Source organism: Furipterus horrens, unplaced genomic scaffold (genome assembly GCF_987537825.1).
Source record: "Furipterus horrens unplaced genomic scaffold, mFurHor1.1.pri manual_scaffold_9, whole genome shotgun sequence".
Taxonomy (NCBI): Eukaryota; Metazoa; Chordata; class Mammalia; order Chiroptera; family Furipteridae; genus Furipterus; species Furipterus horrens.
The window spans coordinates 75,709,740-75,726,726 of NW_028327179.1; the positions used below are offsets into that span (position 1 = coordinate 75,709,740).

Below are 16,987 nucleotides of genomic sequence, written 5' to 3' on the forward strand. Positions count from 1 at the left end.
GACCACATGATAGGACACAAAACAAGCCTCAACAAATTCAAGAAAATTAAAATCATATCAAGCATCTTTTCATACCACAATGCCTTGAAACTAAAAATCAACCTCAGAGAAAAAAATCAAAGACATCCAAACTCATGGAGAATAAATAACATCCTATTAAATAATAAATGAGTTAACAATGACATCAAGAAGAAATCAATAAATTTCTGGAAACTAATGATAATGAACACACAACAGCCCAAAACCTATGGGACACAGCAAAAGCAGTCCTGAGAGGGAAGTTCATAGCAATAAAGGCATATCTGAAAAGGATAGGAGAATCTCAAATAAAAAATATAACCCTAAAGCTACAAGAACTAGAACAACAACAACAAACAAAGTGGAGGGCAAGAAGAAGGAAGGAAATAATCAAGATCAGAGCAGAATTAAATGACATAGAAACCAAACAAAAAATTCAAAAGATCAATGAAACTAGGAGATGTTCTTCAAAAAAATAAACAAAATCAACAAGCCTTTAGCTAGGCTCATCAAGAAAAAAAAGAGAGAAGACCCAAATAAACAAAATCAGAAATGAAAGACGGGAAATCACGACTGATACTACAGAAATACAAACGATTGTAAGAAATTACTACAAACAAGTGTATGGCAAGAAATTTGACAACCTAGAAGAAATGGACAAATTTCTAGAGACATATAACCTTCCAAAACTGAATCAAGAAGAAGTAGAAAGTCTCAAAAGACCAATAACAAAGAAAGAAATTGAAACAGTATTAAAAAATCTCCCAGCCCACAAAAGGCCTGGACCAGATGGCTTCACAGGTGAATTTCACAGAACATTTAGGGAAGAACTAACTCCTACCCTCCTCAAACTATTACAAAAAATCCAAGAAGAGGGAAAAATCCCAAACTCTTTCTATGAAGCAAGTATTACCGTAATTCCAAAAGGAGGTCAAGACACAACAAAGAAAGAAAACTACAGGCCAATATCACTGATGAACATAGATGCTAAAATCCTCAATAAAATTTTGGCAAACAGGATCCAGCAATACATCAAAAAGATCACACATCACGATCAAGTGGGATTCATCCCAGGGATGCAAGGATGGTTTAATATTTGCAAATCAATAAATATAATACACCACCTAAACAGAATGAAAGACAAAAGTCACATTATCATATCAATAGATGCATAAAAACCACTTGATAAAGTACAACACCTATTTATGATTAAAACTCTCAGGAAAATGGGAATAGAGGGAGCACACCTTAACATAATTAAGGCTATATATGAGAAGCCTGAAGCCAACATCATCCTCAATGGACAAAAGCTGAAAGCATTCCCCTTGAAATCAGGAACAAGACAAGGCTGTCCACTCTCTCCACTCCTATTCAACATAGTGTTGGAAGTCCTAGCCACAGCAATCAGACAAGACAAAGAAATAAAAGGTATCCAAATTGGGAAAGATGAAGTAAAACTATCATTATATGCAGACGACATGATAGTATACTTAGAAAACCCTATAAACTGCACTAAAATACTACTTGATATAAGTGAATTTGGCAAAATAGCAGGGTACAAAATAAATATACAGAAATCTAAGGCATTTCTGTACACCAACAATAAAATATCAGAGACAGAAACAAAAAAGCAAATGCCATTTATTATAGCAACAAGAAAAATAAAGTACGTAGGAATAAATTTAACCAAAGAGATAAAAGACATGTACTCTGAAAATTACATAACATTGAAGAAAGAACTTAAGGAAGATACAAATAAATGGAAGCAAATACCATGTTCCTGGATGGGAAAATCAACATCCTCAGAATGGCCATACTACCCAAAGCAATTTACAGATTCAATGCAATCCCTATTAAAATACCAATGACATATTTCACAAATCTAGAATACTCCAAAAATTCATATGGAACCAAAAAAGACCCCAAATAGCAAAAGCAATCTGAGACAGAAGAACACAGCAGGAGGAATCACAATACCAGACATCAGACAATACTATAAAGCCACTGTGATCAAAACAGTCTGGTACTGGCATACGAGCAGACATATAGATCAGTGGAACAGAATAGAGAGCCCAGAAATAAACCCAGGCCTCTATGGTCAACTAATATTTGATAAAGGAGGAGGGAACATAAAATGGAGTGAGAAGAGCCTCTTCAACAAATGGTGCTGGGACGAGCAAAAAAATAAAACTAGACCACCAACTTACACCACACACGAGAATAAACTCAAGATGGAACAAAGACTTAAATGTAAGCCTTGACATCATAAATGTCTTAGAGGAAAACATAGGCAGGAAAATTTCAGATATCCCACATAACAATATTTTCACGAATACATCTCCTAAGGCCAGAGAAATAAAGAAAAAAATAAACAGATGGGACTACATCAAACTAAAGAGTTTCTGCTCAGCAAAAGAAAACATCAGCAAGATGAAAAGGAAACCTACCATATGTGAAAACATATTTGCCAATGATATCTCAGACAGGGGACTGATCTCCAAAATATATAAAGAGCTTATATGACTCAACATCAAGGAAACAAACCACCCAATTAAAAAGTGGGCAAAGGAACTGAACAAACACTTCTCTGAAGAGGATATACGGAAGGTCCATAGACATAAGAAAAAATCCTCAACGTCACTAGCCATCAGAGAGATGCAAATGAAAACCACAATGAGATACCACTTTACACCAATCAGAATGGCCATCATCAACAAATCAACCAACAACAAGTGCTGGCGAGGATGTGGAGAAAAGGGAACCCTACTGCACTGTTGGTGGTATGCAGACTGGTTCAGCCACTGTGGAAAACAGTATGGAATTACCTCAAAAACCTAAAAATGGAACTGCCTTTTGAACCAGCGATTCCACTGCTAGGATTATACCTGAAAAATCCTAAAACCCTAATTCAAAAGAACTTATCATCCCTATGTTCATAGCAGCACTGTTTACAATAGCTCAGTGCTAGAAACAGCCTAAGTGCCCATCTGTAGATGAGTGGATCAAAAAACTGTGGTACATTTACACAATGGAATACTATGTAGCAGAGATAAAGAAGAAACTCCTACCATTTGCGACAACATGGATGCAGCTAGAGAGAATTATGCTTAGTGAAATAAGCCAGACAAAGAAAGCAAAATACCATATGATATCACCTAATACAGGAAACTAAAGAACAACATAAACAAATGAACTAAATAGGACAAGGAACAGAATAAAAATCAAAAGGGAGGGAAGGGAGAGAATTGGGATAAATAAGGGAAGGGTTTAGCCAAGGAACATGTATAAATGACTCATAGACTTGGACAACAGGGAGGGATATCATTGTGGGAGAAAGGGTGGGCTGGGTGGGGGGAGTAATGGGGGAAAATGGGACAACTGTAATTGAAAAATTAAAAAATAAAATTAAACAAACAAACAAATAAATAAATAAATCTTCTAAAAAGGTGTCCTGTATTAAATAATACCCAAATGGTGACTTCAGTAAATATTTGCCAGGAGAACCAGAGGCTGTTAATTGTGATATCATCTTCTGTGGTTATAAATGCACTCCAAGCATTCAAAGTCTTCCCTAACGTGTTTTCTATAATTACTAGGGGGATAAAAATGAGCTGTAACTTTTATAAAGGACTAGGATTTTTATTTTGAAGGAAAATAAAGATAAAAATGGGTTATTGTTGTAGATATAAAGTTACAAAGCATAAAAAGTTTTAAAAATATAATAATATAATACTTTATTACATTGGTTAATAAATGTACAACCCGGAGCTGTTGTTTACAAATTTCTGCTTTCATTCAGCTCGTTGCCTTTTTCTGTTTTTGGTGGCTTCTTTTGCTGTGCAGAGGCTTTTAATTTGATATAGTCCCATTCATTTCTTTTTGCCTTTGGGGTCGAATTCATAAGATCTTCTCTAGGACCAAGACCCATAAGTTTACTGCCTATGTTTTCTTCTATGTAATTTATTTTTTCAGGTTCTATATTTAGGTCTTCGATCTATTTTGAGTTAATTTTTGTATATAGAGACAATTAGTAATGTAATTTCATTCTTTTGCGTGTGGCTTTCTGATTTTCCCAGAACCATTTATTGAAGAAGTTTTCTTTTCTCTATTGTATGTTTTGGTTCCTTTGTTGAAAATTATTTGCCAATATACATGTGGGTTTATTTCTGAGATCTCTGCTCCAAAAAACGGTTAATATCCAAAATATGTAAAGAACTCATACAACTTAAAAACAGTCCAATCAAAAAGTTAGCAGAGGACCTAAACAGACCCTTGTCTTAAGAAGACATAGAAATTGTCAACAGGTATATGAGAAGATGTTCAACTCACTAGTTATTAGGGAAATGCAAATCAAAACTATCAACATGGCGAGATACCACTTCACACCTGTTAGATGGCTATTATCAACTAGACATGTAGTAACAAGTGCTGGAGAGGTGGTGGAGAAAAAGGAATCCTTAATCACTGCTGGTTGGAATGTAAACTGGTACAGTCACTATGGAAAACAGTATGGAGTTTTCTCAAAAAATTAATAATAGAGTTACCATATGACCCAGCCAACCCTCTTCATATCTACCCCCAAAATTTCAAAACATTTATTCACAAAGATATGTGCATCCCTATGTGTACTGCATTATACATAGTGGACAAGACATGGAAACAACCAAAGTGCCTTTTGACAGATGATTGGATAAAGAAGATATGGTACACAGGTACAATGGAATACTATTCAGCCATAGGGAAAGATGAAATAATGCTATTTGAAACAGCATGAACAGACCCTGAGTATATCATGCTAAGTAAAATAAGATGGAAAAAGTAAAAAAACATATGATTTCACTCATGTGTGGGATATAAAACTGAAAGGAACAAATGAACAAACAAAAACTCACAGACACAGAAAACAGTATCATGGTTACCAGAAAGAAGGTATGTAGGCCGGAGTAAAGGGTAAAGGGGGTCAAATATGTGGTGACAGATAATCTGACTTTGGGTGGTGGGCACACAATGCAACAGTTTACAGATCATGGATCATAGACATGTATACTTAAAACCTATGTAAACTTATTAACCAATCTCATCCAATAAATTTAATTAAAAAAGGAAAAAATAAACTTACAACCCAACTCATAGTATATATAAAAACAGACATGAAAATTTATCTTTTATATCAGTACATATAATACTTTCTATCTAAAACCAGCTTTCTCTATGTAAAAATAAATGTAAGTAACATGTATCTTTAAAAAATATAACGATGCCAAAAAAGTTTTAAGAGAAGCATTTTGGCTTTTCTTTATTATAATCAAATTAATTTTAGAGAAATTTTCTAAATAATTAATTAAAAGTAACAATATTCTTATCATATAATAAGAAATATATTTGAATATGCAAGACTCCCAAATGTTTCAAAAGTGAAAAAACATGTTAGCAGTTATTTCCTACAAAATATTTACCTCTTCTTTTGGATGTATCTTAGTATTTGTTCCTGCATGATAATTATTTTATTGTTAATAATTTTTAGCCTTAACCTTAGCATTATTTTAATAAAGTCAGACTAAGGGAAAATATTTTCTTTTTATGCTTAAATACTTACTTAAAAATCTAATTTTAAATACAATTTAGAGGTACTTAAAAGTCACCTGTATCTATAACTCAAAATAACCTACCTTACAATTTTTGTTTTATGAGTTATATATATAATAGAGAAAAATTGGTCCAGAGCCTAGAATCAAATCCAAAGACACAAATCTATTCAAATAAAATACAGCATGTTCAATTTTAATAAAGTAAAATTGTTTAGGATAAACAAGTAAATCATCAATTTTTTAAATGACATTCATGTCTATCATTTTATTTTCTTTTATTTTTAATATGCTTTATTAATTATGCTGTTACAGTTGTCCCAATTTATTTTCCCTTTGTTCTCCTCCACCCAGTGACACCACTCCCTCCGGTTGTCCCCTGCTTAGTCCATGCCCACTGGTTGTGCATATAGTTCTTCTCAACATATTCCTATCTACTCCACTCCCTCCTACTATGCTTCTTAATTCCAGTACCATCTCCCTTCCTGTCCCCCCTTCCCCTTCCCTGCTGACCTCCCCCCATAATGTTCCCCATACCTATAATTCTTTTCCGACTCTTGTTGCCTACTTAGTTTGCCTTTCTTTTGGTTCCCTAGCTTCTGTTGTCAGTTGTTGTGATACAATTTTCATTTTAATGTTCATAGTTTTGATATTCTTTCTCCTAAACAAGTCCCTTTAAAATTTCACATAACAGTGGTTTGGATCTGATGAACTCCTTCACTTTTACTTTGTCCTGGAAGCACTTTCTCTGCCCTTTTATTCTGAATGACAGGTTCGCTGGATAGAGTAATCATGGTTGTATGTTTTTGCTTTTCATTACTTTGAATATTTCTTGCCAGTCCCTTCTTGCCTGCAGTTTCTTTTGAGAAGTAATCTGAGAGTCTTATTCGGACCCCTTTGTATATAACTCTCTTCTCTCTTGCTGCTTTTAAGATTCTCTCTTTATCCTTAATTTTTGAAATTTTGATTATAATGTGTCTTGGTGTGGTTCTCCCTGGGTCCAATTATTTGGAACTCCTTGTGCTTCCTGGACCTGTAAGTCTATTTCCTTCCCCAAGTTAGGGAAGTTCTGCTTCATTATTTTTTCACATAATTTTTCAATTTCTAGTTCTTCTTCTTCACCTTCTGGCAACCCTATGATTTAGATGTTGGCCCGCTTATAGCTGTCCCATAGTTTTCTGAGCCTCTCCTAATTTTCCTCACTTTTTGTTTCCTTTTTCTGCAGTGGTTGACTGTTTGTTCCTTCCCTATGTTCCGATTTATTGATTTCATTCCTGGTTTTCTTTACTTCACCACTAGTTTCATATGTGTTTTTGTTCATTTCAGCAGGACTAACCTTCATTCCTTCCCCGTCTTGTTTAAGATCTGCTGTTAGGTCTGTAAGCATTTTTATAACCAAAACTCTGAACTGTGCCTCAGAAAGATTTCCTATCTGCTGCTTCGTTAGATTAGACATTTGCTGTCTAATCAGCTGCGTCACCAGGATCTCTATCATGATCTGTGCCATCCTTACAGTTTTGTATTTCCCTTTGCTTCTGGGTGGGGCTGTCATACTTCCTATGCTATAGGGGGTGGACCCCTGTGCACTCATCACAACCGGGTGACCCTTCTCACCATGCTGTGGTATTTTGTGTGGGGGTGGGGGTCCAAGATGGTTTCCTGTCATTCGCTGAGAGACTGAGAACCTCCTTCTCTGTCCCCACACTCTCCAGGCCCCACAAAGGCAGTGAGGATCCGCCCTCCCCAGCATTGGAATCATGAGCCAACAGGTCTGGTCTGCAGCCAGGTGCGCCCTCCAGGTGCCCTATGCCACCCCCAAAAATGGGCATCTGTGCCCACCGCTGTCCTGCTGCCATCGCTGCCACCGCCTCCAGCACAGCTTGACCTCTCCGCCCTGACCTCGCCCCCGCCCCACCCATCCGGATGAGCGCCACTTCTTTACAACCTCATATGTTGGACTTCCATGCAGCTCCATTCTCTGGAACCTGTGGCTATCTCTGGCTTTGCGGTAGTTGTACTCTTTCTAGCCATGGAAGGAGATGGAGCGTTCCAGTCCAGGCCCATCTTGGCCAGAAGTCCTCATGTCTATCATTTTAATTTGCCTCAAGTAGTATTTACTTATATATCTTTTCAAAGCCATAAGACCCTGTTGTTTGGGGTAGTTTAAGAAATTAAGTAATCAGAAAACTATAAATTAAAAATGTGTGTCATTCAAGTTGACCAAATTAAAAAAAAACAGTGTTAGTAAAAATGTGAGAAAATGCAAAATAACAAAATTTTCTGAAATTAATTTGAACACATATATTAATATTATATCATTTAGGCACCTTAATATAATAATCATTTTTGTTAAAGTATTTCTTTTTCTTTTTTTTTTTTTTTAAAGTATATTTTATTGATTATGTTGTTACAGTAGTTCCAATTTTTTCCCCTTTACTCCCCTCCACCCAGTATCTCCCTCCCCCAGCATCCCCCCCCAAGTCCATACCCATGGTTCGTAAAAAATAACTATCCCTCCCTCTCAGATATTAAGACCCTTTGTAATCTTGTAAAGGACAATGGGCGAAGGTCTCAAGCTCCTCTAGCTGCTTCAAGCTGGACATGGTCGTCGTCCTACCTACCCTTGGGTCCAGAAATCCCTAATAACAGTGGGGGTGTGGAGGGGAGGGTGGCCTTCCCACATGGGGAAGGATTGTGCAGACTCCAGGTCAGTTGGCTGTCTCCGGACAATGGCGTGCTTGGTTTAGCGGGCTGGCATCCTTGTTGTGTTCTGGGGGCAACAGATTTGGCAAAAAGGGTTAAAAAAAAAGCATCATTCAATCCATAACTACTAGGTGGCAAAAGGCAGGGATTAATTTTTCAATGTTCCACATTAGGAGAAAAAAAAAAAAAAAAAGGGCTTCTTTGGAGGAAGGTGTGCTAGGCACATCTCTCCTGTCCAAAACCCTTTTGCCCATTTTATTTAGTTTGGGCTGAGGGAAATAGTTTATGTTTCCCCCCTCTCAGACCTCTGGGCCCTTTCTGTCCAAGCCATTAGGATAGAAAAGAGAATTCAGTTTTAAAGTGAAGCCCACAGACCACCCCATTCTTCACCAACTCAGCCATTTAGTTCAGCCAAACTGTTGAGTCTCCGGAGGCAGCGCTGCAGAGAGGATTAAGTGAGGCTTATGCGTACAGACAATCACTCAGGTAATGCGGTCATAGGCTTATGCCCTCTGGTTCAATTTTGCTCATTTGTTTGTGTTGTTCATTAGTTTCCTGTAATAGGTGACAGCATAACGTATTTTTCTTTCGTTGCCTGGCTTATTTCGCTAAGCATAATTCTCTCTAGTTCCATCCATGTTGTTGCAAATGGTAGAAGTTCCTTCTTTCTTTCTGCTACATAGAACTCCATTGTGTAAATGTACCACAGTTTTTTGATCCACTCATCTACAGATGGGCATTTAGGTTGTTTCCAGCACTTGGCTATTGTAAATAGTGCTGCTATGAACATTGGAGTGCATAGGTTCTTTTGAATTTGTGTTTCAGGATTTTTCGGTTATAATCCCAGTAATGGAATTGCTGGTTCAAAAGGCAGTTCCATTTTTAGTTTTTTGAGGAAATTCCAAACTGTTTTCCATAGTGGCTGCACCAGTCTGCATTCCCACCAGCAATGCACCAGGGTTCCCGTTTCTCCGCATCCTCTCCAGCACAAGTTGTTTGTTGATTTGTTGATTATGGCCATTCTGACTGGTGTGAGGTGGTATCTCATTGTGGTTTTTATTTGCATCTCTCTGATGGCTAGTGATGTTGAGCATATTTTCATATGTCTATGGGCCCTCTGTATGTCTTCTTTGGAGAAGTGTTTGTTCAGGTCCTTTGCCCATTTTTTAATTGGGTTGTCTGTCTTCTTGGTGTTGAGTCGTATGAGTTCTTTATATATTTTGGAGATCAATCCCTTGTCTGAGATGTCATTGGCGAATATATTTTCCCATATGGTTGGTTTCCTTTTCATCTTGCTGATGTTTTCTTTAGCTGAGCAGAAACTTTTTAGTTTGATGTAGTCCCATTTGTTTATTCTTTCCTTTATTTCCCTTGCCTTAGGAGATATATCAGTGAAAATGTTGCTACGTGGGATATCTGAAATTTTCCTGCCTATTTTTTCCTCTAGGACTTTTATGGTATCACGGCTTACATTTAAGTCTTTGATCCATTTTGAGTTTATTCTGGTGTATGGTGTAAGTTGGTGGTCTAGTTTCATTTTTTTGCATGTCCCTGTCCAGTTCTCCCAACACCATTTGTTGAAGAGGCTCTTTTCACTCCATTTGATGTTCTTTCCCCCTTTGTCAAATATTAGTTGACCATATGAACCTGGGTTTATTTCTGGGCTCTCTATTCTGTTCCATTGATCTATATGTCTGTTTTTATGCCAGTACCAGACTGTTTTGATTACCGTGGCCTTGTAGTATAGTTTGATATCAGGTATTGTGATTCCTCCTACTGTGTTCTTCTTCCTCAAAATTGCTGTGGCTATTCGGGCTCTTTTTTGGTTCCATATAAATTTTTGAAGTATTTGTTCTAGGTCTGTGAAATATGTTGCTGGTATTTTAATAGGGATTGCATTGAATCTATAAATTGCTTTGGGTAGTATGGACATTTTAATGATGTTGATTCTTCCCATCCATGAGCATGGTATATGCTTCCATTTATTTGTATCTTCTTTAATTTCTTTCTTCAATGTTATGTAGTTTTCTGAGTACAGGTCTTTTACCTCCTTGGTTAAGTTTATTCCTAGGTATTTTATTTTTCTTGTTGCTATGGTAAATTGAATTTTTCTTTCAGTTTCTATCTCTGAGTTTTTATTGTTGGTGTATAAAAATGCCTTTGATTTCTTAATATTGACTTTGTATCCTGCTATTTTGCCGAATTCACTTATTAGGTCGAGTAGTTTTTTTGTGGAGTCTATAGGGTTTTCTATGTACACTATCATGTCATCTGCAAATAATGACAGTTTTACTTCCTCTTTTCCAATTTGGATGCCTTTTATTTCTCTTTCTTGTCTGATTGCGGTGGCTAGAACTTCCAAGACTATGTTGAATAGGAGTGGGGAGAGCGGACATCCTTGTCTTGTTCCTGATCTCAGGGGGAATGCTCTCAGTTTTTGCCCATTGAGTATGATGTTGGCTTCAGGTTTCTCGTATATGGCCTTTATTATGTTGAGGTATGCTCCCTCTATTCCCATTTTGCTGAGAGTTTTTATCATAAATGGGTGTTGTACTTTATCAAATGCTTTTTCTGCATCTATTGATATTATCATGTGGTTTTTGTCTTTCATTTTGTTTATGTGGTGTATTACGTTTATTGATTTACGAATGTTAAACCATCCTTGCATCCCTGGAATGAATCCTACTTGATCGTGGTGTATGATCTTTCTAATGTTTTGCTGGATCCGGTTTGCCAATATTTTGTTGAGGATTTTAGCATCTATGTTCATCAGCGATATTGGCCTGTAGTTTTCTTTCTTTGTTGTGTCTTGACCTGGTTTTGGAATTAGGGTTATACTGGCTTCATAGAATGAGTTTGGCAGTCTTCCCTCTTCTTGTATCTTTTGGAATAGTCTGAGAAGGATAGGAGTTAGTTCTTTCCTAAAGTATTTCTTTTTCTGAAAAAAAATTGCTCATGTCACCACATTTTGAGGTTTATTATACTGGGTATATAATAGCAAAACATTAAAACAATAAACTGCAATTAAGTGATTAAATGTGGTATAGAATTATAGATAATTTTTGCTTTTATATATTAAAAGTAAAAATAAAAAATTTTGATTTCTGGCCAAGATGGAGGCCTAGATAGACATGCTGCATCTCCCTCCACATATATCATGTTTCCCTGAAAATAAGACACTGTCTTACATTGATATTTTTCTCCTAATGATGCGTTAGGGCATATTTTCAGGATATGTCTTATTTTTCCATGAACAAGAATTCACATTTATTGTTGAAGAAAAAAAATCAACATTTATTAATATACTGTAGTCATGTCATCACAAACACAGCATAACCAGCCAAACTCTGAATTCCATCAAGAATTTGGGGGGAGCTGTAGCAATGACTGCTGCTAGGTCTTATTTTCAGAGGAGGCCTCATATTTCTAAGCTTGAAAAAAATTGCACTAGGTCTTATTTTCAGAGAAACAGGGTAAGAAGGAATACAACTACCTCAAAACTGGAAACATTCAGGGGTTCCAGAAAATCAAGCTACATAGAAGTCCAACAAACAAAGATATAAAAAAGAAATACTCATCCACACAGGTAGGAGCGGTGGGACTGGGGCGGAGAGGACACTGTGGTGGCAGCAGGAGCGGTGGAAGCAGCAGGCTGGTGGAAAGTGCAATCACACATTTTTAAAAGTAGGGAGGGACACCAGGGAAGCGCCAGCCCAGCACCAGACCAGACCGAGCAGGTCATGGTCCCAGTGCTGGGGAAAATGAAGCCTCATAGCTTCTGACTGTGCAAACCAGTGTGGGTTGGGGTGGAGGAAGAAACTGCTGTTCTCTGAGCAGAGTCAGCTTGTTTAAAGGGTTTCCATAGTCTTAGAATGTCCTCAGATGCACCCACTCTGGGAATGAAAGCCAGGGCAACAGTTAGAGAAGTGCCAGTCCCATACGAAAGTGGGAGAAGTGCTGGAAAAGGGCGAGTGCTGAGCAAGCGGCATTGTTCCCTCTCAGAGCCCTCCCCCACACATAGCGCCACAACATAGAGAAAAGGGTTGCCCCGTACTGACAAATACCTAAGGCTCCGCCCCTTATAAACATAACAGGAGCGACAACTCTGCCTAAGACACAGAGGCAAACAAACACAGGAGCCTGTCAAGATGAGGAGACAGAGAAGTATGGCCCAAAAGAGGAAATAGATCAAGGTTCCAGTGGGAGAACTAAGCAACGAGGAGATAGGCAACTTAACAGGTGAGGAGATAGCCAATCTAACAAATGAAGAGTTCCAAACACCGGTGATAAAGATGCTGACAGGCTTGACAGATATGCTTAAGTATGGCAAATGCATAAGGGAAGAAGTGAAGGCTATGCTAAATGAAATGAAGGAAAATCCACATAAAACCAGTGGTGAAGGGAAGGAAAGCGGGGTTCAAATCAATGATTTGAAATGTAAGGAAGAAAAAAAGTCAGCCAGTACAGAATGAGGAAACAAGAATTGAAAAAATGAGGAGAGGCTTAGGAACCTCTGGGATAACTTTAAACATGCCATCATCCAAACCACAGGAGTGTGAGAAGGAGAAGAGGAAGAGCAAGAAATTGAAAACTTAAGTGAGAAAATAATGAAAGAAAACTCCCCCAATTTGGCGAAGGAAATAGACATACAAGTCCAGGAAGCACAGAGAATCCCAAGCGAGCTAGACCCAAAAAGGACCACACCAAGGTACATCATAATTAAAATGCCAAAGGTGAAAGATAAAGAGCAAATCTTAAAAGCAGCAAGAGAAAAGGAGAGAGATACCTACAAAGGGGTGCCTATAAGACTGTCAGCTGATTTCTCAAAAAAAACTTTGCAGGCAAGAAGGGACTGGCAAGAAGTATTCAAAGTGATGAAAAGCAAGAACCTACAACCAAGATTACTCTATCCAGCAAAGCTATCATTTAGAATGGAAGGGCAGATAAAGTGCTTTCCAGACAAGGTAAAACTAAAGGAGCTCATCATCACCAAGCTATTATTATATGAAATGTCAAAGGGACTTACTTAAGAAAAAGATCAAGATTATGAACATTAAAATGACAACAAACTCACAACTATCAACAACTGAATCTAAAAAATAAAAATAAAATCCAACTAAGCAAACCAGAATAGGAACAGAATCATAGTATGGGGATCATTTGGAGGGTTATCAGCTAGGATAGGGAAGGGGGAGAAATGGGGAAATAGTGCAGGGATTAAGAAGCATAATTTGTGGGTACAAATAGACAGGGGGAAGTTAAGAGTAATATAGGAAAGGGTGAAGCCAAAGAACTTATATGCACAACCATGGACATGAACTAAGGGGGTGGGATTGCTGGAGGGAAGGGGGGCACTGGGCAGAGGGGAACAAAGAGAAAAAATTGGGGACTACTTGTAATAACATAATCAATAAAATATACTTAAAAAACAGTATTTTTTACCTATACAGTCATAACTGTAAATGGATGAATTAAGAATATTTCCTTCCATATAATACCATACATACCTATCTCGTACCCATCTGCCAGTCATTCACAGTATAGATATGCCTTAATTTTTCATTTTTCTTGCTCTGATTTAATTTATTTCACAGAAGAGGTAATACAAATGGCTAATAGAAATTAAAATCTTGACTTCAGTGGTAATTAAACAAAACAAAGTAAAACAATGTGTCCATTTTAAAGCTTTGAAATTAGTAAGGATTTTTTAAATGACAATTATCAATCCTGGCCTAGCATTTAGTGGGTTAGTCCCTTACTTACACTATATATTAGTATAAACTCTCTGAAAACAATTAGACTGTGTGTATCAAGAAATTTGAAAGCATTTAATTTTTTTTCTATTCAGTAATTGCATATCACTTATTCGCTGAAAAGAAATTAGATTACAAATAAAGGCTTATATCAATTTGTCTATTCATCTATTGTTATTTTTATAGTAGTTTAAATATCCATAAATAATGAATGGTTAAAAATAAGACATAATAATCAACAAGAATCATCACTGAAACGAGGAAATGCTCAAAGTTTATTTCTATAGTAAACTGGATGCATAAGTCTGTATAAAATACACAAATATAATAAAAACTGGCTGGAAAGGAATACATCCATTCTTTTTAGTGAATTTCCCTGGAGGTAGTTAGGAGCAATTTTTATATTCTTTGTGTTTGAACTTATTTTCTAAATTTTCTAAAACAATATTTACTCTTTTAAAGGAAGAATAAAAAACAAAATGTACGCCAATATACAAAACCAATGGCGCTGCCCTTCATCTATAAAATAAAGTTCAAATTGGCTTGACTTATGTTAAAGTCCTTCTAATCTGATTCCATCTTATCAACCTAATCTTATTTCTTTTTAATTTTTCCCTTCTTATTGAATTTATTTGTGTGACATTGGTTAATAAAATAATATAGGTTTCAGGTGTACAATTCTATAATACATCACTTATATATTTGTGTTCACCACCCCAAGTCAAGTCTCCTTCCATCACCATTTATCCCCACTTTACTCTCTCCTACCTCCCCCTACACCCCTTTCCCTCCAGTAATCATCATACTGTTGCCTGTGTCTATGAGATGTTTTTTTCTTTTTTAATCCCTTCACCTTTTTCACCCAGTCCTCCAACTCCCCTCCGCTCCTCTACTGCTCAGCACTGTCTCAGATGGTCGCCAGGCATGTCATGGACCACCTAGATGCTGCCCACGTTCTTCTGATCAAGCCTGGAGCTTCTCCTCTCCTCTAGGGTTTCTGATCATGACTTCTGGTTCTAACCATTTCAAGCCAACTTCAGATATTCATGATGCTCTAAGTCAAGCCTGGCAATTCTACAGAATTATTTTAGACCCTGATTCCAATTAATGCAGCACAGTAATTCAAAAGGAAGACCCCTCTGAGGGCACAAATCCCATCAACATTTGTTAAATGAGTAAAAAAATCACGACTGTGATCATAACAGCAGCCAACATTTCTTGAGAGCTTTGTTTATACGAAGGCACTATGACAATTTCATTTATCTAACTTAATGCTTAGAATAAGCCTCCATTTAAAAGATGAAAAAAATGATCCTCAGATAAGCTTATGCACATTTCCCAGGGAGATAAGAGCCACTGTGGACCTGCGATTCAAATCCAGCTGATACCAGAATCTCTACACTAAAAAATTTGCTTAGGGAAAGTCCACTAGAAATCATTTTGCATATAGCACTTTCATTAATTAATCTAAATGAATATCTATGTAGCTAAATTTAAAAGATGTGTTGAGCTACAAAGTTTCCTCTTACATATAAAAATAGATAAAAACTTGATAAAATTTTCTTCCAAAACTCATTATACAATAGTATGTTTACCTGTATAGGACCAGCCAATCTCTTCAACAAGTTTTCTCTGTTGTCTGTAGTATCCATAAGCCCAATCTATAACCAAGAAAAACAATTGATCAATGTGTAGAAAAACATGCATGTCTAACTTTTTTAAAATGTAAGATTCCCAAATCATCCATACATGAATGGTTCCTGATTACTCCTTTCCACATCACCTTCCCAATGTCTCCCCCCCAACCCCGACCACCACCACTATAGACTCCATTGTGCCTCTTTTCGTAGAGAGTGTACATTTTAGGGGGCACACTTAAAGAAAGCTGAAGTTCAGGCAGGGACAAAGCACATATTCTGGGTAAAGCAGGAGCAACTTAGAGAGACCTTGGGGTCAGAAAGGTCAACTTGCCCTATCTTCACATTTTTCTTATCATTCCCTAAGTCTAATGTTTAAAATCCTATGAATTAGCAATACTTTGGAGTTCATAAAAACCAAAGTTTTATCTGTAAATGCTTCTTGGAGACCAGAGGTTATCATGTTTTTAAAATTTGCTTCTTTTACAATACAAATTAAATTAGATGCCTTGAGGATGTGGGAATATAAATGAGTGTATGTTGGCTGGAGAAAGGTTATGTTAGTAGGTAAATCTGTGCCTTAAATGACTGAGTCCAGTAATACAATGAGAAGCTTAGGGCATTATAAAAGCTTTGCCATGCCTCATGACCAGAGAGAGAGGCTTTAGATTTAGAACACTGGAAGGAGTTAAAGAAAGGAAAGTGGGTGGGAGCCTGTGATATTGTGATTTATATTAAGAAAGACACATTTCATCTTTGTCCCTGTTTCAGTCACAGAGCTCCTAAAACCTTGGAATTTCTTAATCGTAGAAAGCCATAAACATGCATCTTTTGTTATGTTAGTGAGGTGACTTTTGGGGGTCATCATGGTCACCACCTGGTAATTAGAGGGTTCGAAGTTTCAGGTCCCTCTTCCCTCATCCTCTGGTGAGTGAAAAGGACCTGGAGGCTGACCTAACTGCCAATGGTCAGTGATTTAATCAACCATGTCTATATAATGAAATGAAACCTCCATAAAAACTCACAAGAAGGTTTGGAGAACTTCCAGGTTGAGAAATTCCCCACTGGTGAACACATGGAGATTTTGGGCATGTGGCACATCTAGAGAGGTCACAGAAGCTTTGAATCCTTTCCCCATACCTGTCCTCTGCATATCATCCATCTGGCCATCCCTGGGTTATATGCTTTCATAATAAACTGGTGATCTAGTAAGTAAAATGTTTCTCCAAGTTCTGTGAGCCACTCTAGCAAATGAAGTATTTAGTCAGTTGATCAGAAGCATAGGTGAAAA

General features: G+C 37.1%; 1 protein-coding gene across 4 annotated transcripts in view; it reads right to left on the reverse strand.

The window, feature by feature from the left end:
- LOC150001962 (receptor-type tyrosine-protein phosphatase zeta-like) overlaps positions 1-16,987 on the reverse strand; it is a 210,395-nt gene that overhangs the window by 127,373 nt on the left and 66,035 nt on the right. For all 4 annotated transcript variants that reach the window (XM_090287428.1, XM_090287427.1, XM_090287430.1 and 1 more), the window contains exon 2: positions 15,655-15,720. In XM_090287428.1, the coding sequence (XP_090143554.1) occupies positions 15,655-15,720 (66 nt within the window). The remainder of the gene's footprint in view (positions 1-15,654; positions 15,721-16,987) is intronic.